Genomic DNA, 23,115 nt, shown 5'->3' on the forward strand with positions numbered 1-23,115 from the left:
GAAACATTCTGTCAAACTTTACCCTCCAAACATCACAAGAAGAATTAGCAGTTGTGGGGTAACCAGTGAGGGATTCTTGCTACACGAAACACCGCAAACATTACCAGGACACACTACAAGAGGAATGAGCTTACTTAAGATAACTAGTAATGAGTTGTTGGAGGCTACACGAGCGGCGAGCCTCACCAAACGGGGGGGACAGATACACACACCACTGGAGCCTCGTACCAGAAGAATTGCCAAAGAATATTGAATAAAAAAAGAAAAAAAGAGGAAAAGATTGTATGCAGTATGATGTTTGTTTATTTATTTATTTATTATTTATTTTTATTTTATTTATTTATTTATATATTATTTTTTTATTTATTTATTATTTATTTATTTAATTCATTTATTTTATTTTATTATTTTATTTTTTTGGTGGGAGGATAGAAAGTCTTCGTCTGTACTATACCATGTGTGAGTGTGTGTGTGTGTGTGTGTGTGTGTGTGTGTGTGTGTGTGTGTGTGTGTGTGTGTGTGTGTGTGTGTGTGTGTGTGTGTGGGTGGGGCGCTGCCTGTCTGGATTATGAGGTAGATGGAAGGAAGGTGGTAGGAGGAGGGGGAATGGAGGAGAAGAGAGAGGAATGGAAGAGAAGGAGGAGAAGGAGGAGGAGGAGGAGGAGGAGGAGGAGGACAGGTCAGGGTGCAGTGAATTAGGTCAACACATCCATGACAAGGAGGGGGAGGAGGAAGAGGAGGAGGAGGAGTGAAGGTCAGGGAATGGAAAGGAAGGGAGAGGGAAGAGGAAAGAATAATCATTCTCTCCTTTTCCTCCCTCCCTTCCCCATCTTCCTCCCTTCCCCTTTTTCCTCCCTTCTCTCCCTCCACAAGTTTTGATCATGTCACAAAAGTAAACTCTCTCTCTCTCTCTCTCTCTCTCTCTCTCTCTCTCTCTCTCTCTCTCTCTCTCTCTCTCTCTCTCTCTCTCTCTCTCTCTCTCTCTCTCTCTCTCTCTCTCTCTCGAACATAAATCTCCCGCTACCATAACACCTCCCTTCTCTCTCTCTCTCTCTCTCTCTCTCTCTCTCTCTCTCTCTCTCTCTCTCTCTCTCTCTCTCTCTCTCTCTCTCTCTCTCTCTCTCTCTCTCTCTCTCTCTCTCTCTCTCTTCCCCTCTCACTCCCCCCTTCTCCCCTCCCTCTCACCTGTCTGCACCACTTAGCCTAATTAGTGATGCCATTAATCTAACAATTTGTCCTTCTACCTTGCGCACTATCTCGATGGCGGTGGTGGTGGTGGTAGTAGTAGTAGTAGTAGTAGTAGTAGTAGTAGTAGTAGTAGTAGTAGTAGTAGTAGTAGTAGTGGTAGTAGTAGAAGTAGTAGTAGTAGTAACGACAGTTTGTGTTATAATGGAAATAATATTGACTTTCGTCCGTTTGCAGATCCCTCTCGATAGGTGTGTGTGTGTGTGTATGTGTGTGTGTGTGTGTGTTGATAATCTCGTGTTAGTCCGTCACTCGCGGCCTTCTCCCTCCGTCAGCCACTGCAGACTTTTAGTGACAGTGCGGTGCTTCATTTCAGTAACTAGATTTACCTTAGCAAACATAACATTCCTACAGGCTGCTCCTTTCTCAATGCGCTTGATTTTCTGCAGCTTCCTCATTCACACCCATTACAAGCGTATCTTCTTTCACTGCCTCTATAAACCTTCTCTCAGGTGTTCCTTTCTTCCTCCTGTCGGTTAGGTCTTGTCACTTCAGCATCCTCCTCCTCCTCCTCCCCCTACACACACTCTGTCTCTCCTGACACGCGCAGACCACATCAGTCTAAGTCCCACCCGCTACAATGCACAGACCTTGGAAATAAAGCAAATCTTGTATTAGGATTCTTCTTTAGGGACGTTAAAAGTAGTAGAAGTCCCGAAGAAATGGTAAGGTTATGTTCGGCGGTGGTCAAATGATGATGTGCAGCTCCCATGTTACAGAATGGATAGGTCTGTTACAATCAGTATGAAGGAGAATGGCTGAAGTGATACAAGGAGTGAAAAGTGTCACATACGAAAGGAGATTAAAGCTGCAATAAGCTCAAATAAGGGAAGCTGCAAGAAGCCATTAGGCCTACAGGTGGCAGTCCCTGTAGGAAACATACCTAACCATTTCCACATGTCATCCCCAACCATAAATTTATTTAATCTTCTTTTCAAGCTCCTAATTGACTCAGTACTAACAACCAGATTACTGAGTCTATTCCATTCATCTACTTTTTTTTTTTTTTTTTTTTTTTTTTTTTTTTAGCTTGATCCCATTATTTCTTGACTTAACCTGATTACTAAGGAATTTGCTTATGTCACCCTTGTTATATGTCCTTTACCACTTAAAGGCCTCAATCAGATTACCTCTAGACCAACGCCTCTTCCAGGAATGCCTATGTAAACTCTTTATGAGAAGAGTAGATAGATATATAGTAAGAGGTGATGTAGGGATTGTCACGTGTAGGCCTGCTGGCTTCTTAAGAACATATTAAGATCATAAGGGAAGCTGCAAGAAGCCATCAGACCTACACGTGACAGTCCCTGCGTGAAACATATCAACCTATTTGGACCTGTCGTCCTCATCCATGAATTGATTTAATCTTCTTGCAGCATCCCTTGTATTCTTAAACAACAGTGACAAGTATAAAGCTGACCAGATGACTGATTGCTAGGCTGACTGACTCACTCACAGACCACTCTCTCCTGACTGCAGATGTGACCTCCCTGATATCCTGAGACACTGGGGTTTAATTAGTTAGGTCAAGCTAGGTCAACACACCATTACTTCCTTCTTAAACCTGCCCCTTCTCCATCAGCAGTGACCCTCCACCTCCATTCGGTTGGACGGGAGGTTGTAGTAGTAGTAGTAGTAGTAGGTGGTGGTGGTGGTGGTTTTGATGGTGGTGAAAATACAAAAAAAAATGGAAAACAAAGCGGAGAGAGAGAGAGAGAGAGAGAGAGAGAGAGAGAGAGAGAGAGAGAGAGAGAGAGAGAGAGAGAGAGAGAGAGTTATGTTTTGATCTGTGAGAGGTCCGGGGGTTGGCAAGACTCCTGTATCGATCCTCATGGCCCCCCTGTCCCTCCCCTCCCCCCTCCCCTCCCCTCTCCCTTGCCATCCTTATCCTTACCTCTCTCTCTCTCTCTCTCTCTCTCTCTCTCTCTCTCTCTCTCTCTCTCTCTCTCTCTCTCTCTCTCTCTCTCTCTCTCTCTCTCTCCCCTCATTTTGGTTCAAGAGAGAGAGAGAGAGAGAGAGAGAGAGAGAGAGAGAGAGAGAGAGAGAGAGAGAGAGAGAGAGAGAGAGAGAGACGTAGGAAAATGAGAAAGGGGATAATGAATGGAGAGTTTAAGAGAGAGAGAGAGAGAGAGAGAGAGAGAGAGAGAGAGAGAGAGAGAGAGAGAGAGAGAGAGAGGCGTAAGAAAATGAGAAAGGGGATAATGAATGGAGAGATTAGGAGAGAGAGAGAGAGAGAGAGAGAGAGAGAGAGAGAGAGAGAGAGAGAGAGAGAGAGAGAGAGAGGAGGGGAGGATTTTGATTAATTAACATAGTTGTGGGGGGTGAAGGAGGTGACCTTGTAATAATGGTTCACCTGCTCATTACCTGCTGACTTGTACACCTGTGAAGTCCTCTCTCTCTCTCTCTCTCTCTCTCTCTCTCTCTCTCTCTCTCTCTCTCTCTCTCTCTCTCTCTCTCTCTCTCTCTCTCTCTCTCTCTCTCCTTCACTCTCTCAACCCGTCTCTAGTTCTTCTCTTTTAACCCTCTCTGCTCCTTCATTATTTTCTCTCTCTCTCTCTCTCTCTCTCTCTCTCTCTCTCTCTCTCTCTCTCTCTCTCTCTCTCTCTCTCTCTCTCTCTCTCTCTCTCTCTCTCTCTCTCTCTCTCTCTCTTTCCGCCCTTAAAAGCTCAGAAAGAGGCGGGACTTTGGTGGATCTGGGCGGGGCTGAGGAAGGAGAGAGAGAGAGAGAGAGAGAGAGAGAGAGAGAGAGAGAGAGAGAGAGAGAGAGTAGCGAAGTAGCGGGTCGCGTGGGATGGAGGGAGAGGGACAACCAGTAGCAACACATAAAGGAGGAAGCTTCTCTCTCTCTCCCTCCTCTCCCTTCCTCTCTCTCTCTCTCTCTCTCTCTCTCTCTCTCTCTCTCTCTCTCTCTCTCTCTCTCTCTCTCTCTCTTACACCTCCTCTACTATATGATTCTAAGAGAACTTTCATCTTTTTCTCATCTTCCTCCTTCGTTTTTTTTTGTGTGTTTTTGTTGTAGTAGTAGTAGTAGTAATAGTAGTAGTAGTAGTAGTAGTAGTAGTAGTAGTAGTAGGTATAAAATCACCAATTAAAAAAAATGTTGAGGTATGTTATAGAGAGAGAGAGAGAGAGAGAGAGAGAGAGAGAGAGAGAGAGAGAGAGAGAGAGAGAGAGTTATATGGTTTAAGAATAATTTTTACTGGAAGCCCAAGAGCCCAAGTGTTAGGTGTGACATGCAGGTTGGGAAGAAAGAAGGAAGGAAGGAATAGAGGAATGTAGGCTTTGTTTTGTTGTGCTTTGCTACTTTGGGTTAGATTAGTTAAGATTACGTTAGGTTAGGTCTTGCTTTGTTAGAGTTTGGTGGGCTATGTTACAGTATGTTGTGCTTTATTTATTTATTTATTTATTTATTTATTTATTTATTTATTTTATTTATTTTTTTTAAGTGGGGCTCTGGCTCTGGTAAAGGATCACAGAAAGACAGGGAAAGATCCACAATGAGAGAAGTGCCTTGAAGCCTCCCTCCTGAAAGACCGCAACTCATAGACAAGGGAGAGAGAGGCAGTAAACATGTTAAGCAGTAAACCTCGTCCTACTCCAACGCCCCCCCCCACCCCACACACACACACACACACACACACACACACACACACACACACACACACACACACACACACACACACACACACACACACACACACACACACACACACACTCACGTAATATTTGCGTAATATTAGTATCGTATTATCACATCAGAATAATATGAGTAATAAAATTAGAGAGGATGGTTATGGTATACCAAGGAAGGCAAGACTAAGGCCGGTTTCACATAGTAGATGTTTGTGTATCTGTCTGTATGTGTGTATGTATGCATGGTGTACTCTCTCTCTCTCTCTCTCTCTCTCTCTCTCTCTCTCTCTCTCTCTCTCTCTCTCTCTCTCTCTCTCTCTCTCTCTCTCTCTCTCTCTCTCTCTCTCTCTCTCTCTCTCTCTCTCTCTCTATATATATATATATATATGTGTGTGTGTGTGTGTGTGTGTGTGTGTGTGTGTGTGTATGTATATATCTTTGCCCTCCTCAAATCTCAGTTACTTTATTCTTTTTGTCATGACTTCAAACACCTCCACTCTGCTGTCCCGTCTCTTCCTTCCCTGCAGTCAGACTCAAATTCATCAAACTTCAATTCTTGGAGCATTGACATCACATTTTACAGCCTTTCTATATAAGCTATCTCCATTTTGCTGTTGTTGTGATGTTTGAAAAGTAACCTGATCACACCTAGCAGCTGTTGTCTGTGTGCACCTGCCTCTCCCATGCCTCTCACCTGCCTCTCTCTCTCTGCTCTCCCCCAGGCTGATGCATCCGTGGAAATGGAACAGCGGCATTTCGTCCACGCCTCACTCGATTACGTCTTTCTGCTGCAGGAGGTTCAGGAGAGAAAGAAGTTTGAGTTTGTTGAGACGGTGAGTGGCCTTGTGTGTATTTACCTCCCTACCTATAGTTGTGTTTACTTAGTTGTTCTGTGCTATTGAGAAAATTCTAACTTGTTATAAGTCTAAGTGATGAAAATGCAAAACTGTGCATTTGTGTGTGTGTGTGTGTGTGTGTGTGTGTGTGTGTGTGTGTGTGTGTGTGTGTGTGTGTGTGTGTGTGTGTACCTGCGTGCATGTGTGTTGTTTTTTCATGCATTTCTTATACCAGGATTCAAGCGAAGTTTATTTTGTCCTGTCTCTATATCTTTATTTGTTAAACATCTTGAATATGTGCACACTGTCTCCAGTAACCACATCTTCCCCTAAGTCATTCCAGATGTCTGCAGTTTGATATGGGAATCTATGTATCTTGATGTCACTAAAGCACATACCCTTCCTGATCCTATTTACGAGTGTGTGTCCTTTCATATGTCTCTCCTTTCTCCATTTTGTCCATCTAGCTTTCCTCATATGGTTTACTAGTTTGTACATTTTTATTAGGTCTCCTCTTTCCCTTCTCTCTTGCAGTGTTGGTAATCTCATTTCTTTCAGTCTAATCAGATATTAGATCCTTCAAGTATGGATACATCTTTTTAGCTGCCTTGTGTGTGTGTGTGTGTGTGTGTGTGTGTGTGTGTGTGTGTGTGTGTGTGTGTGTGTGTGTGTGAGAGAGAGAGAGAGAAAGAGAAAAAATAGAGTCTCAGAGAAGATACAGAGAATATGGAGACTTAAGAAGGAGGCAAAAGAAAGTGTTTAGAATAAAGGGAAACTTACTGGCCATTTTGTACCAGTGTGCATCTTTCTTGCCTCATAATAGCAGTTTCCTGGTTAATGTGTCACCTTCAGAAATCAAGTGATGTATTGATGGAAGGAGTGGCTATTTGGTTGCCTCACAGGAGTAGATGGAGGCTGGTGACAGGTATGGGGAGGCTGTGGGCAGGCAGCAGACCAGATAAAGGAAGAAACAGCTTAGCATTTTGTAATTTTTAGAGTTGTAGCATTTATTTCTATGAAAGAGAGAGAGAGAGAGAGAGAGAGAGAGAGAGAGAGAGAGAGAGAGAGAGAGAGAGAGAGAGAGAGAGATTAACCTGTTCTTAATAAATGCCTTACTAAACTCACTATTTTTTGTGTTGCAGTTGCTGAGTTACATGTACAGCTGGCTGACCTTCTACCACCAGGGCCACGAGGTTTTCAACGACTGCAATCCCTACATGCGTGACCTCCAAGTTCGAGTGCAGAGGGTGAGGCTGTTCTCCCTGTCTTGCCTTGCCTTGTCTTGCCAACCCTCCCTAGTAACTCCCAGCCTGAGGGGTCCTGCTCTTGAGCTGTATGCTTCAGACTGGACACCCACAGAGCAAAGTTCTTAAAATCACACTGTGACAGGAAAAGCTTAAAGGATCTTGCACATGAGCTGTATGTTGGATGTGTATAGAGTAGGGTTTAGTTTTTAAAATCAGGTTCTAACAGGAAAAGTTTAAAGGATCTTGTATATCATCCTTATGGTTTAGACTGGACAGGAAAAGTTTGTTTACCTTCAGACAAGTAAAGTCATAAGGCATAAGGGACTGGAAGTGGAAGAGATCATGTTATGTTTTATGTCACCAAATCCATTAACTGCTAGCCTTCTTAGTGGTAGTGAATTTTTTTTTTTTTTTTTATTCTGTCTTTTTATATATCAAGAAGACCAGCTGTGACCTAAAGAGAGATAAGAAAAGCATGGTTGGTGGTATCAAGCAGCACTCATTCTGCTTAGTAATGTCCAGGTCGGCAAATATTGATTGGAATGATACTGTTCATGTTTGCCCAAGTCATTGACAAATAGTGATGTGCGTTCCTGCCTGGGGAGTGTTTCCCTGGTGCTAACCTTCCACCCGCTGCACCACAGACCCGGGAGAACTTTGAGGCCACGCGGGCAGAGTCAGTACAGCTGAAGAACAAGATGCTGGAGGTGCGTAAGACGGTACTGTGTCCCTGCCGCCACCTACTAACTCACACCCCTTGCCTCCACTCCATCTTGCATCTCCCCCTCTCTGTACCAGAGGGGAAACTACATATAATACCTTCTGCAAAATTATGTAAATGTTTTTAATCTGGACTTGTCTGTCAGTAGCAGATTGCTTGCATCCCTGTCAACCCTCACTGCTGCTCTCTGAAGATATGCTGGTGTTTTGTGTTCTTGGTCTGGTCACCAATCTGTTCCATCAAGTCAAATGGGGACATTTTTTTCTCAAAGCCATAAGCTGTAAATGTTTTGTATCACTTTTTAAGCAAGTGAATGGTGACTTCAGTATTTGCACAAAATTCAAGCTGGTCCAAGATCAAATCTAGAAGGTAGAAAGAGAGAGAGAGAGAGAAAAAAGAATGAAGTTTAAACTTATTTGAGCTCTTAAGATTAATTAACAGAGAAAGGGTTGCTGTATGACCATTCAGTATGTTTCAGTGCCACAAATACATTAAATTGTTGAATTTTCTTGTGATATACACAACAGACATGTGCTGCTAATTATAATTCGCATTTTTCCCTGTTCACTACTGAAAATTATTTCTTCACATAAACCAGTTAATGGAAGTTGAGAAAAGATACATTTTAATATAAAAATACGTTTTGTATCATGCCACCTCTTCATATTTACATTCTGTCCATAATCTTCCAGCAAGTTACATTAACACCTGAATGCCTCCCCAAAATATATCAAAGGTCTTGGTCTGGAGACAGCTGGTCTGAAGCAATCCTAATAGATGTAATGTGTTTTAAGATTAGAATACACAGTAAAGCACTAATGACCAATGGAGAAGGTGCAGCAGTGTAACCTTGATGTTCCTGAGCATGAAGGTGGAGTGGTGGCCTGGGGGACTGTGGGGCTTGTTGCCTTGTAGCTTGTGTCATGTCATCATAACTGTACTGTATTGTGTTGATTCATGCTCCGTACAGGACAGGAGTGGCCTGAGCCTCTCCTCTAAAGTCCCTCAGTAATGTCTGTCTAAACATTCATGTAGCATTTGTCTTCTAATTCTCATTTGGTAAATGATTCAAACTAAAAGTAGGTGCTTCTTTCCTTGGTTGATGGATTAATGTTTGAATCATTTACTGTGGTCTTGCTTCCTCTTGCTGATCAAATGATTTAAGTGACTGTCACTCTGAGCCATCCATGTAGTGCTGTTCTCTGTATGGTTTATCCTGTAAAAATACTTTGAGAAACACTTCCACTTTAATTTGGTTGGTGACTGATTCATGTGCTACTTTTAATTTATTTATTATTTCCTTTTCTCCTTCACTGAATAATGGGGCTTTCCTTACCAGACTAATGGATCCACTTATATTAAGAGGATACTAATGGGTGCTGCCCTGCAGAACTTGTCTTTCAGGTGTTGAGCATGTTGTGTACAAAACTAAGACCCACTGACTGTTTCCACCACCACCACCACCACCACCTCTTCCTCCAGCAGCTGTTGTCGTAGCGCCTACATCTTGGCCCTGGTCAGATCTCCCTCACCCCTCAGCCTCGTCCACCTCCATCCTTGTTGTAGCTTGACTAGGCCTTGGGGACGTCAGGTTCACAGAATAAGGGGAAAGGAAGACACAGCGATAGGGAGAAAGGTTAGGGTCATGTAAGGATGATGAGATGTTATACTGCAGGCGAATGTAACTTCAAGATGCTAATAAGGGACTTTACTATAGGCAAGGGGAAAGGAGACAAGCAGTTTGAGTGTTTTGTGAGTATGAAGTGGAGCTGTAAAGTAAAAGTGTCGATTGAGTAAGTGTAAACCTCAATATGGCACCTCCAGTATAATGAACACTGCATAACAGAGCTTGGCTTCGGTGGTCATTCTTGATATCCTGAACCAGCTTTTTGCATCCACACACTGAGCCATCAAACATTGCAAGTTTTCACATCAAAAATTTGTCAAGCATGGAAAGTGATCGCATTTGAGTGCCTTTGCTTACATAAAACTAATACATTCCTATCAGTGAGGTGACTTCATCACTTCTTGCACAAATCCATTATTTAATCACAGCATTTTTTTTTTTTTTTTTTTTTTTTTTTAAGAATGTGTATTAAGAGGTCAGAGACTTGGACCTTCATAAAGCCACACGACCTCACTGAAGCAAAGGGTTGAGGATGAATGAGTTACTCATCCAAAACACACTAGTTCAATCACCTCAGCTGCAAAAAAGCACTTTACTTATATGTAATGCCACAGTGCTGGGCCATGCCAGCTCTCACCGCAGTATTGATGACACAGACTTCCAGCACCTTCTATCAAGTTTGTTCACTGTAATAGAAGTTGGTTGCATTTTCTCACTGGGATCTTGAGGTAGATGTTATACATGTTACTTATGGTTTTCTAAGTACATAGTAATGCTGGGTTACAGTGATAAGGAGTGTCAGGTTATAGAGACCTTCACATCCCAAGGAATACCATTTTCAGGAACACAGCTTATCATTTTCCATTAGACTCCTGCTAGGGTAGAGGAAGGTTGGGATTCTTACATGGTAGTTTCTGACACTTATGAAATCACTGTAAGACTCACTGTTTTTGTGGCACACTACCTGTCCCTCAGTTAATTTCTGTACTATTTGACTGATTAGTGTCTTGTCTTCCCTGAGAGCATTCATGTTTAAAGGTGTTATTTTTTTATTTTAGGCAAGAGTAAAAGACATGAAAATAAGTTGACCTAAAGGACAGTTTCTTTCAGCAATTTAAATGTTTCCCATGTAACAATGAGGTGAAAGGATTAACACTTAGCTTGCTTGTTGGTGAATGAGGCTGACCTCCCTCCCTTGGTGATGTGCATGTCGGTCATGTCTGGGCAGGGCAAGTAACAGCCGCCTCACAGGGACACCCTAACCACTGCTGGTGTTCTGGGTGCCTGGTGTAGCATTACTAGTGTGGATGGCACCTCAGTGTCTTGCCAGGGACATCTCTAGTCTTATTAATCATTCATGTCCACCTCTGTTTGGGTGTACATATGTGTAAAGTTTTCTCAGGTGGTATGTTGATATGTATGATTTAATGTGTGTGTGTGTGTGTGTGTGTGTGTGTGTGTGTGTGTGTGTGTGTGTGTGTGTGTGTGTGTGTGTGTGTGTGTGTGTGTGTGTGTGTGTGTGTGTGTGTGTGTGTGTGTGTTGATTGGCTGAACCTGTGTCACAAGCAGGGGCAAGATTTCCATTGTGGTGATCAATATATTTGTCCCTAGTCTGTGTCTGTGTATTAGTGTGTGTGTTTGTGTGTGTGTGTGTGTGTGTGTGTGTGTGTGTGTGTGTATGTTGATGAGCAGGTGGGGGGAGAGTGTCTGTGGATCCTGCTGATCTGTGGAGTAAGTGTGAGTGTTGAGTGTGGTTGATTTTATGCCTACAAACAGCATTCTTGATTCTCTGTATGTTGGATATGTAGTGCAGGGAACCACTGTGAAATTTTCCACCAAAACTCTAGAGTGTCCTGTAACTCAGTACTACATCTTTTAGCACACACAGATGTCCTCTGTCCTTCCTCTCTTATCTGTAGTCTATATTTGTCTAGCTGTAGTTTTATTTCTTTATTTTATTTTTTTATTATTTATTTATTTTATTTTTATTTATTTATTTATTCATTTATTTATTTATTTATTAAATTTATTTATTTATTTATTCTTATTTATTAAGTTTTTCTTTTGCTGCTGCTTGTTTAATTATTTTTGCAACATTTTCATATGTAGAGTAATTGATGATAGATAATGTTTCCTCAATCACTTCAGCATTCTTGGCTTCCATCATGACTTAAGAACTGTGCTATAATGTTCACTGTGTGTTGGGTGCCACAGTCAAGCCCCTGTCAGGTGGTGTAGGTCATGCCAGATGCTGTACCCTCCCTCCATCCTTCCCTTCCCCCACTGTCCAGGCACTGTTACCTGGGGTGAGGTGCCATGCTCATGCTGCACCCCGTGTTAGGTGCTGTGTCCCAGCTGTCACCTTGCTAGGCAGTCATGTTCCCCATAAGCAGTGATGAATTAGTTGTACATGTATTTCATTTCTAATTCCAGTTCAGATGTTCAATTCCAACTATTTTTTTTTTACTTAATGTAATCATGGTTCTTCTATTAAATAGTCTATATTATGTTCTTAATTAGGTCTCCTCCCTTAATTAGGTTTCCTCCCTGTTACCCAATCCACCTCTTGTTAAGAACCATAGAATTATTTTAGACATATATTATTTATCATGTAACCTGTGATTGACAGTTTGAGCCACAGTTAGACAATAGTACTGTTAATTTTGAAGTGTGTTACTAACCCTGAGTAGCACTTGAATCCTCAGTGAGGAACTAGAGCTCTTAGGTAGCACAACCTTAAAATAAACTTCATCCTTATGTTAGGTGTTACTCCTGCCAAGCTCAGTAACTCAGTAGGCTCCATTCACACCTCCTGGAAAACAAGAACTCACTCACTCTTTATTTAACAGAAGTCAGTGGATCCTGGCAACATGGACAAGATGTACACCAGGCAAGGCTACCTCTTCCTTATGGAAAAGAGTAAGTAAAGCACTTGTCTCTTCTTTGTTTATCATTGCCACACCTGCCGGGGATGGTGGAGGGTTGAGGAGCACATGCCACAAAACATGACTTCACTGTGTTGGCCATCAGCATTATTGTGACGGTGATGCAAGGTTTTTGGCAGTCCCACATGCAGCACACATACTCAAGTTGGCCTGAAATAGAGGCAGTCTTACATTAAGGCCATGGTTTCTGTAATAGTATTTTGTGGCTTACCGTATTTTACAGCTTATAAGACGCACTTTTTTTCCAAAAAAATACCCTGAAAAATACTAGTGCGCTGCACTAGTATTTTTCAGGGTATTTCAGGGTATTTCAGGGTATTTCGTCTTCCAAGACGAATGTTGTATTGTGAGGCAACACCCAGGCTCAAGGGAGCTTGTACACTTGACTGATACCGACGTGGATTTGTATGATGAGTCATTACGCTATGATGTTAGATTAAGTACTATTTAATTCAACCTTTAATATGATGTAAACTCAGTACTTAGCTGTTACAAGTATTTCCAATACCATAATCCTTCCTGGAGCTGAACCACAAGCTTAGCCTTAAGTATAACCTCTGCCCTGTAGCACACTCTGTTTATTATGGTACTGGCAGCGGCAGGCAGCAGCCTTCCCACTCTTGATCTTGATTCGAATCATATAAAACGTTTGCTTTAACTATGCTCGAAATATATAAAATGTTTGCTCACACTATGTTCGAAGCATAAACAAAACGCTTGCTCACACTCTTTTGCCATTAGATATATCAGTTACCACCTGGCTGTCACACGTATCACAAACTTTTGTCCTGAAATTATCACCCATGGCTACTTCATCAAAACGGTTTAGTTATACTATTGCATACAAGCTACAAGTTGTACAATATGCCAAAGAACATGGAAACAGAGCTGCAGAAAGACACTTTGGACCACCACCTACTGAAAAAATGATTAGGCAGTGGAGGAAACAAGAAGAATTGAGAGAAACTGGAAACAAGGCGAAGCACGATTTACGTCAAGTACCAGCAAAATGGCCACAGTTAGAAAAAGACTTGACTAGACTAGACTAGAAATCTCTTTCAAATATTAGGGTGCGTCTTCCACGGTGCAGCGTCTTATAAGCCGTAAAATACGGTAACTGATGTCATACATTTATTGCATACCAGTTACAGCAGTGAGTTGGTATTCCAAATCAGTTATGGTATGAATCTCACTATGATATCAGCCAAGATCAGAATGCACACTGGTATCCCACATATCTTGACTGTTCTTGGAAATGGTGGTGTCCACACTAGTAAACAGGTTCAAGGTGAGGCTGATCATTGCTGAGTACAGTTCATAAAGTGATGGAAGGCTCCTGAGGAATGCTATGTGCACCACTCAGCCACACTTTGAAAAGGCCTTTGGTTTGTTTTAATGTAGATTTCAAAATATGAATATGATGTGTGTTGTGGAAGATTTTCTGGAGAAAAAGGATTTGCTTAGGGAAATTTAAAGGTCCTTGAGCAGTCAAATCCCCCATCGCATCAGCTGTTCACGCTTCCATATGCTAATTGCAAAAATGCCTACATAAAGTTGTTATATATATATATATATATATATATATATATATATATATATATATATATATATATATATATATATATATATATATATATATATATATATATATATATATATATATATATAATTTTTTTTTTTTTTTATTTATATTTGTTTATTTATTTTTTATTATTTATCTATTTTATTTATTTTATTTTATTTTTTTATTTTTAGATTAACTGAATGTTCTTACATCTGGCAATAATGTGCATATGGTAATAGTTGTATTTATGTATGTGTGATAAAAAGTAATATATGTAAAGAAAGAAAGAGAGAGAGAGAATATATATATATATATATATATATATATATATATATATATATATATATATATATATATATATATATATATATATATATATATATATATATATATATATATATATTGAAAAATTTGCCAAAAAATTTTATAATGCCTGAAGGAAAGATGGATGACCACAGTTGTTCAGTCTATGTCAAGAAATCAAATGTTAAAAGGAAAAATTTGTAATGAAAAGCATGAAGATTTAGTTCCAGTTTTTCTTATTTGAAAATGTTGATATTAAAAAAAAAAAAAAGAAAAAAAAAAACTGTGCAAGCAAATTTAACAAAAATTGGTGGAAATATTACACGTATGGCCAAGTAACTTGTGCGGAAGTTATAAGAAGATTGGATCAAAATTGTTTGGGAAGGATTCTGAACTGAAATTGTTTAGTCAGCATCCCACCATGGTCTGCTTTCCTGCTCGTAACAATTCTTCATTTCTCTCTGTCTTTCCTCACAGAGGCATTTGGCACCACCTGGACCAAGCACTATTGCCTCTACCAGAAAGAGAACAGAGTGTTCACCATGATCCCATACAACCAGATCCAGCACAAGATTGTAAGTACTTCTCATCCCCTTCACTTCCAGTCTTATGCTGTTCAGTATTCCAGACATTTGTATGGTACTCATTGACAAGAAATTGTCAGATGACAGAGAGCAAGTTACCAGATATTCATGTCAGGGGTAGTTGTTTTGAAATTCATTTTGTCCTTTCTGACCAGAACCTTGCCATGTAGACTTTACCTCTATTTTTCACAGTCATGGGAAAGTTAATTATTAAATGAAGCTTTAGTATCAGAGATTTCTTTCCATCCGTCTTTTCTCACTAGACTGTTCTCTTTAAGGCACTTAGGAAAGAGGATTGAAAAAAGAAAATTTGTATACACAAATAATTACAATCTCTGGAGAGGCCTGGTTTGACAAATACTGAATATGTGGATTTACTGATGGATAATTTTGAATAATGGAAATTTTCTTCAGACCTCAACGGAGACCATTGTGCTTCGCTCCTGTGTGCGACGAATGTCTGACAGCATAGATAAGAGATTCTGCTTTGACCTGACGGCGCAGGACCGGCCGGGCGTGCAGTACACTCTGCAGGCGCTGTCTGAGGATGATCGGAAGCTGTGGATGGATGCCATGGATGGGAAGGAGCCAGTGAGTGTTGCGTGAAGGATCCCCTTCTGTGACCATAAAGACCAAACAGCACCAGGCTAAGGGTTTACATGTAGAGAGGAAAGGCTGCCTTTGTAGATCTGTTGAAACTTGTGATGGGAGGAGGTTATATACTTACACCATCTGAGTCTTGAAAGGGAACATGATACCAAACACTTCACCAGAATGAGGATTTAGGTGTAGGAAGGAAAGACTTTGCTTGTGTAAATGTGTTGAATCTTGTGATGGACAGGAATTGTATACCTAGTTGGTTAGTTTTATTGGCCAGAATAATTTACATAGCAGTAAACTGAAATAATTACAATATCCATGTTAGTCCAGTTAAAGAAGTATGCTATCAAGAAGTTAAACTCAGAATGCCAACTTTAAAACATTCTTTTGTAATAGGCAATGCAACAAGAAATATTTGATGAAGTAATTATAAGCATTATCACTTTAAACATTCTTTTTTTCAAGACCGTGTGGGTCTTGAATTTGAACATGATACCAGACACAGCGCCAGGATAAGGGTTTCAGCTGTAGATAGGAAAGATTGCTCTTGTAGATCAAATGTTATATACCCAAATCAAAGTTATATACCCACACAGTCTGGATCTTGAAAGGGAATATAATACCAAATACAACACCAGGATGAGGGTTTCAGTTGTAGAAAGGAAAGTGCTAGTGTAGGTCAAATGTTATTGAAACTTGTGATGGGTGGGAGTTGTATATCTGAGATACTGTGAGATACTAAGAAAACAAGCAGCCAGTTATCAGAGAGAGAGAGAGAGAGAGAGAGAGAGAGAGAGAACATGGCCTGGTTGTGAATATTTTTCAACCATTGCCCTGCCCACAGATGTATGCACACCCCACGGGAGCACCAGGCGCCCAGGAGGAGACGTGTCTGGATGAAGCCGGCCAGAACTTCACCTCCAGAGCAATAGCCATGTTGGAGAGCAGAGGTGAGTGTGACAGCTGCTGTCACAGAGGGAGGGTAGTGAGAGGAGGAAGGAGGGATTACAGATGTTGAAATATTAGGAAAGTAAGTGAATTCTCTCTCTCTCTCTCTCTCTCTCTCTCTCTCTCTCTCTCTCTCTCTCTCTCTCTCTCTCTCTCTCTCTCTCTCTCTCTCTCTCTCTCTCTCTCTCTCTCTCTCTCTCTCTCTCTCTGTCTGTCTGTCTCAGAAAAAGGAGTCAGAATATGATTGGTATAAAATTCTTATAATTTGTAATTGCCTTATTAGCAAAATTCATCTGTTTATATCAATGTCTATATTGTTGAATGCATAGACCAGTGAAGGAGGAAAATGACAGGTGGTATTGCAGTTCTTGGCTTTATCCTTCTTAGTCAATATCTGCCATTTTTTTTTACTTTCACAAAGACTTGTAGGACTGGCTGCTGTCTTCTTTTCACATAAGGTACTTCATCTTAAAACACTGCAAGTCTCACCTAATATTTACTTTATATTTACTTATTGAGCAGTGTTGCATGGTACTTTTTTCTTACTTTCTTCTTGTACAGCTTTTTTAAAATCTTTGTATGTATTTACTGAAGAAGGTCCTTTGTTTTGCCTTTCCACGGTGCAGGGTTAGAGGACCAGGGTCTGTACCGGTTGGTTGGGGTGTCCAGCAAGGTGACCAAGCTTCTCCAGTTGGGTCTTGACCGTCGGAAAGCAGATAAGCTAATGCTGGATGACACTGCCGAGTGGGAAGTGAAGACCATCACCTCAGCCATCAAGCAGTACTTCCGCAACCTGCCAGAGCCACTCATGACCTACAAGCTGCACAGTGCCTTCATTGCTGCTGCCAGTCAGTACTCTTATGCATGTTTGGTTCTGTCTCTCTCACACACACACACACACACACACACACACACACGTAATAAAAAAAAGGTTTGTATAAAATCTTGCTCCCCAAAAAGAAACAAGAGAAGCAAATAAAGTCACCCAGTTTAGTTTCTGAGGTGTCTTGATTCTTAAGTTTCTTATACTTTTTATTAGATAAATAAAAAAAATAAAATAAATAAAAAAAATATATATATATATATATATATATATATATATATATATATATATATATATATATATATATATATATATATATATATTAAGTTCATCACTTTTACTTAAAACTGAAGATTGCAGTCACACACACACACACACACACACACACCAAAAAAAAAAAAAAAAAAACTGCCAAACGTTTTCCTATAGTAACCATCATGGCACAAATGCTGCCTAACCTTTTGTTACTCAGTTAAAGATTAAAATTTCCACTTGAATCAGTCTTGTGACCATAATGTGGCTGCCTTGTGCCTGAGTGACACGCGTTCCTTCCCTCCATTCCCCCAGAGCAAGACCAGCTCTTCCGCCGCGTCCACGAGATCCACAGTCTGGTCCACAAGCTGCCAAAGACAAACTTCTTGGTTCTCAAGATCCTCATTCAACATCTGGTGAAGTAAGTGGTTCTGTTATATCACATTCCATTCCATCTCATCCTCCTTCCCTTCTCTGCCTCTTACCTACCATTGCATTTACTTGCCCATTTATTTATTTATTTTTTTTCACCCTTCCTTCTCTGGCTCTATTTTCTCCTGGCTCCATTCTTCTTCATTTCATCCTCCTTTCCTCTCCTGCCACTTACCTATTGTTGTATTTATTTATTTATTTATTTATATATTGATTTATTTTATTTTATTTCATTTTATTTTATTTTATTTTATTTTATTTATTTATTTATTTATTTATTTATGTTTATTTATTCATTTATTTATATTTTTTTTATTTATTTATTTATTTTTATTTATTTATTTATTTTTTCTATCCTTCTCCAGCATTGTCTTCTCTTGACTTTACTTTGGTCTCTTTCCACAGTGTGGCCAGCAAGAGTGAGAAGAACCTGATGACCGTGAGCAACCTTGGGGTGTGCTTTGGCCCAACCTTGCTGCGGCCTGAGGAGGAGACTGTTGCTGCCATTATGGACATCAAATTCTGCAATATTGTGGTGGAGATCCTCATTGAACACTTTGAGAAGGTCTGTTGGGATTGACATAACATGGAATATATTTTATGTAGCTGTTACATGTCAGTATGGGGCTAAGAGTGTTAATGATGCGTGTGTGTGTGTGTGTGTGTGTGTGTGTGTGTGTGTGTGTGTGTGTGTGTGTGTGAGAGAGAGTGTGGTGCCTTATCTGGATCACCCTGTATATGATTACCAGCTTGGTATTTAGGTAGATAAATAGTAAACTAAAAACTAAGATTGCAGTGATGGACCACTTGTGACATCATGTATCAGATATTCACATGAGACTGAGGAAAGTACATTTTTTGTACATTATTTTGGTGTCATCATGTAAAGTTGTGCATTGTGTTACTCCAGATATTCAGCACCCAGCCCGAGTCATCCTCAGAAGGGAGCAGGAATGCAGAGGGTGCAGCCTCTCATGCCTCCAGCTCCACCACCACCACCACCACCACCACCACTGTCAGCAGACAAACACAGCAAAAGACTTCCTCACCCCCATCCTCCACCCGGTCTTCCCATAACCATCACACTTCCTTGTCCACATCTTCTTCCACTATTACCACCACCAATGCCACCCAGAGCTCCAAGCATCCGCCAGTCATACAGGTGAGGCTCCTAGTGTTGGCAGTAACTCCCTGATAGTTAGTCATATATGGAGAGAGTGTAGTTAATCATGTATGGAGAAAGTGTGTGTGTGTGTGTGTGTGTGTGTGTGTGTGTGTGTGTGTGTGTGTGTGTGTGTGTGTGTTTCCAGCATGAGAGTGGTACTGGAAATGTGTGTACACTGTACAGACCTTTTCAGTTTCATGTATTACAGATGCACCTATAAAACAAAGAGTCTGTCTGTCTGTCCCACAGACAGAATCAACACCATTTGATGCTGAATGGTCAAGGACCCATACTTTTAAAATGACCACAACCAGATCATGTCTAATATTTTTTGGGCAATGGATAAAACTTCATTTCCAAATATCTAGAAAAGATTTTTCTTATCTTTCTTTCTTTTCTAGGAGGTAATACTCTTATGCTCTGTAGGAAAAGATAAAGACTTGTGTACCACAAACATACTAAAGCATGTTGTCACTGATTTTTAATGCCATCAGCATTACCTATATTGCTATAATTTTGCAAGAATCATTGTAATATGGGTCAAGCAACATTGCTCAAGAACTTTTTTTTCCCTCCTGTATACAGAAGGTTGTGACATCCTTTACCACCAGTGAACCCCAAACAGTGCATTTTGGCATGCCTTCCAACCAGCCTGGCCACATACAACGCTCAGATGCCATGTCCCAACTGAAGACACAGACCACACCTTCTTCCGGAGGATACAACAACCTGTCTGTCCCTCCCCCTCCCTCAGCCACCCATCACTGGAACAACAACAACTCTGCATCTAGTCTTGCCTCAGGTATGTACAGCCTTGTGCTTTTTGGGTCTCCTTGTGATTGAGAGCTTAGCTTTAACCTTTTCTAATGGAAGTCCCTCATAGTGAGTCTTGGTGGTGTCATGACCTTGTGTGTGTGTGAGTTAATCTGCTATTGCCAGGCTCACATAAAGAGGAGAATGAAATTTAATGTATTAAGGTGAAACTCATGTAATTGTAACTGTATACCTTCCATCTTAGACAGCATTGTTAGTGAGGATGACAAAAAATGAGTGTAAGGGTTTACCTGTCTGACAATGAGAGACTTAGTTGTGTGTGATGAATAGATAGTCAATTTTGATTTTGTGTGTGAAAATATGGGAATTTCATGATTGTGGCACTATGGAATTGTGTATTTGTTGCTATATCATTGATTTCTGTTTTGCATCATACATATGTATGATTGCATGTTCCACTTGTATGTCTTAATAGGTGTTGTGTATATTGCCTTTGGACATCACAAGCCCACCTTCTTATCTGAAAAATGTGCTTCTCTATCTCATGATTATGCTAATTTCTATACTTTTTCCATTAATGTCTTGTAAGGGATGTCGTTGTAAGCTTGTCATGTGTGATCCTATCATATTGGCCACTTCTGTAGGCAATGTCTTTGTCAACAGAATCATACTCTTCTTCATGATGGATCCACAAAATACTCAGGTATTTTTTGACATCCCACACAGAGCTCAGGCTTATCCTGTGTCCTTTTGTGTTAGGTGCCAGAGAGAATGCTTGCTGTGGCTCTAAGCTTGGTCCCCACTCTAACAGGGCACAACCTCCATGCATCGCTGGTGTCACTTGGTTCATCTGTGGGCAGCTCCATAGCCTTGAGTAGCTCATATGACACTGTTCCAAGCCGGCCAGCACGACCCCCAGCTCCCTCCAACGGTCAGTCCAGATCCATGGGGGGTGGTGCCCTCTCCTTTGTCAACCCTCTGTCTGGTACGTCTAAGTAAAAAAATCTTTGTTACACTTTCTTTTCTCCTTCTCTCTGGTGGTGCTGCCAGTCCCCACAGCCTCTGCCTCAGATCCACTCCTCCCCTCTATTTTTCATGGTGCCCCACATCCTGTGTCTCAGTATCCATATGGGTCTCAGTTTTTCTTTTCCTGTAAATTTATGATTAATTGGAAAGTAGATAAACCATCATAATTGTGGTCACTCACCACTCTCAGTGTCTGATTGTGTCATACTGAAAAGCACCATTACATTTTTGCACCTGTGCTATCTGCGGGTTGTCTAAGGCTTCACTGTGAGCACTGTGAGTGAGATGTGGGTTGTGTTTTTCAGCTTACAGTTCATGTGGCTGCAAGTGTTTCTTTGCCAGAAGATTGGAGTAGCTAAGCCTGGTTTTGAGAGACTGATATACTTTAGCCAGACAATCAGTATGCTCAGACAATAGAAATTGTTATTATGTCAGTTTTATCAGCAGAATTTTCAGCTATAAATCACAAAAAATATTTACACTGTATAATGATCACCATTAAGGTTAAGTTAGTAGGAATCATTGTGCAGGTGATAAGAATATGTGTGGCATCCTGCAAGGGAAAGCACACTGACAGGGGCTGAATAGAGCTGGGGCCTGATTGACTGCTGCCTTCCTTGAAAACTCCAGGCAAGGCTGTTACACCAAATTATACTTCCTCTTTTCATCATTAATTACATTGTGTGCACAGCACATTAATATACCAGAAAACACTTAGTTCTCTCACAAACAATAATAGCAATGTATTACATCTTTCCTTCTCTTCTTTTATACTGCAGTTAAATTTTCTGAAGCACTGTAATTAATGTAGTGAAATAAGTCATCTTAAGTCTAGACAGGTTAAGACCTTTGTCTAGATAGACTTGTCTCCCAGTTGTGCTTGTTGAGCTTGTTGTCTCTTGTCAGATTAAATGTTTGTATGTGTCTGTGTGATGCTTCTCCCAGCAGACCGGAACGATGGTGTCCAGAGCACAAGCAGCTCCAGTGAGTCCCTGTCATCCCGGTCATCCCGGGAGCTGCCCCAGCCACTCCCCAGCTCCCTCTCCTCCTCCCCGCAGACAAGTAAGAGGCTCCACCACAGTGGTGCGCCCCCCAAGCTGGGAGCTAATGGCCCTCATCGCGACTACCGTGTGCAGCAGACAAACCATTATGCGTATAACAGCAGTACGTCACTTGCCGCTTTTGCAAGCACTTCATCACCATCCTCTGTTTCCTCATTTATCATTTGCTGACCTTACCTTCAACTTGTTCTTCTGCACACTCCACCACCCATAGTTGTTCATGGCTTGTCTTTCTTAACATATTTAGTCTTCATCCAGTTCCATCATTATCATGGAGGCCACATCTAAAACCTTTTTTTCTTTTTTACCTCACCCATACCAAGAGGTTTTACCTCCCCTCTTATTATTCATAGTTTTCCCTAAATCCATAACTTGTTGAGATTTGCCAAGCATGGACTAAACCCAGTTGGCTGAAAACTGAAGCATGTAGAGTAATAATACTTAGTTTAACTTTGAGTTAACTGTTAGAGTCATGTGCATGACCTTGAATGGTATTCTTGCATTTCCTAAATGTGTAAAGCTAAAATCCATTAATGTAAATCACTAAAAATGTGTTATTAATCATTTTAACTAGATAAATTTTTAAGGGAATATTTTGGAAATAATATTAGATTTCCATTTACTGTTGTATATTAGAGGAATTGTAAGTGTCACAGATAATGTGAAACTAAAAATAGTTTTGAATTAAAAGATGCGGATTATGTTCAGTTTAAAAGAAGAAAGGCATTCACTGCCATAGCAGAGCAAGTGTGTGTGTATGTGTGTGTGTGTGTGTGTGTGAGAGAGAGAGAGAGAGAGAGAGAGAGAGAGAGAGAGAGAGAGAGAGAGAGAGAGAGAGAGAGAGAGATTACACATCATGCTGTACATTGTTGTTCTCATGCTTGTGAAGTGTGGTGCCTTTCAGTGAGTGTGATAGTGATGTGGTGGAACAGTTGGTCATCCTTGTGCCTTGTAAATGCCAAATACTAAAGAGAACATCATTTGCAGTAAAATCCATAAGTATTAGGCACTGTAGCTGGTCATCAGGTCACCATCTGGCATTGCATCTCACAGGTATTTACGGTGGAGTCCCTGCTTAACCAATAATAACAATGAATAATGATTTACTGCCATGGGATCTTCTTATCTGTGCTTGTTGGCCTCCGAGCTTGAGTGCTGCATGCCGCCGTGTGTTGAGAGACTTGCTGCCTGCTTTGTTGTGGTTATTATTGTGGTGGTGGTTGTGGAAAATGAGTTGTAAAGGTGTTCTGTATCGTGTATGAAGAAGACTTGACCCAGAAACGTGTTGCTGCATGATTACTTCCTCAGTGGGTTGATTTTCCATATTTT

General features: G+C 40.8%; 1 protein-coding gene across 21 annotated transcripts in view; it reads left to right on the forward strand.

The window, feature by feature from the left end:
* LOC135105246 (rho GTPase-activating protein 26-like) overlaps positions 1 to 23,115 on the forward strand; it is a 94,583-nt gene that overhangs the window by 62,889 nt on the left and 8,579 nt on the right. For 5 of the 21 annotated variants that reach the window (XM_064013436.1, XM_064013440.1, XM_064013439.1 and 2 more), the window contains 14 exons: positions 5,601 to 5,711; positions 6,857 to 6,961; positions 7,606 to 7,680; positions 12,159 to 12,228; positions 14,599 to 14,696; positions 15,120 to 15,296; positions 16,150 to 16,255; positions 16,880 to 17,101; positions 17,644 to 17,749; positions 18,166 to 18,325; positions 18,671 to 18,922; positions 19,511 to 19,727; positions 20,511 to 20,684; positions 21,671 to 21,889. In XM_064013436.1, the coding sequence (XP_063869506.1) occupies positions 5,601 to 5,711; positions 6,857 to 6,961; positions 7,606 to 7,680; positions 12,159 to 12,228; positions 14,599 to 14,696; positions 15,120 to 15,296; positions 16,150 to 16,255; positions 16,880 to 17,101; positions 17,644 to 17,749; positions 18,166 to 18,325; positions 18,671 to 18,922; positions 19,511 to 19,727; positions 20,511 to 20,684; positions 21,671 to 21,889 (2,092 nt within the window). The remainder of the gene's footprint in view (positions 1 to 5,600; positions 5,712 to 6,856; positions 6,962 to 7,605; positions 7,681 to 12,158; positions 12,229 to 14,598; positions 14,697 to 15,119; positions 15,297 to 16,149; positions 16,256 to 16,879; positions 17,102 to 17,643; positions 17,750 to 18,165; positions 18,326 to 18,670; positions 18,923 to 19,510; positions 19,728 to 20,510; positions 20,685 to 21,670; positions 21,890 to 23,115) is intronic. The other 16 variants (XM_064013446.1, XM_064013450.1, XM_064013448.1 and 13 more) reach the window with 9 other exon arrangements.

Source organism: Scylla paramamosain, chromosome 11, assembly GCF_035594125.1.
Source record: "Scylla paramamosain isolate STU-SP2022 chromosome 11, ASM3559412v1, whole genome shotgun sequence".
Taxonomy (NCBI): domain Eukaryota; kingdom Metazoa; phylum Arthropoda; class Malacostraca; order Decapoda; family Portunidae; genus Scylla; species Scylla paramamosain.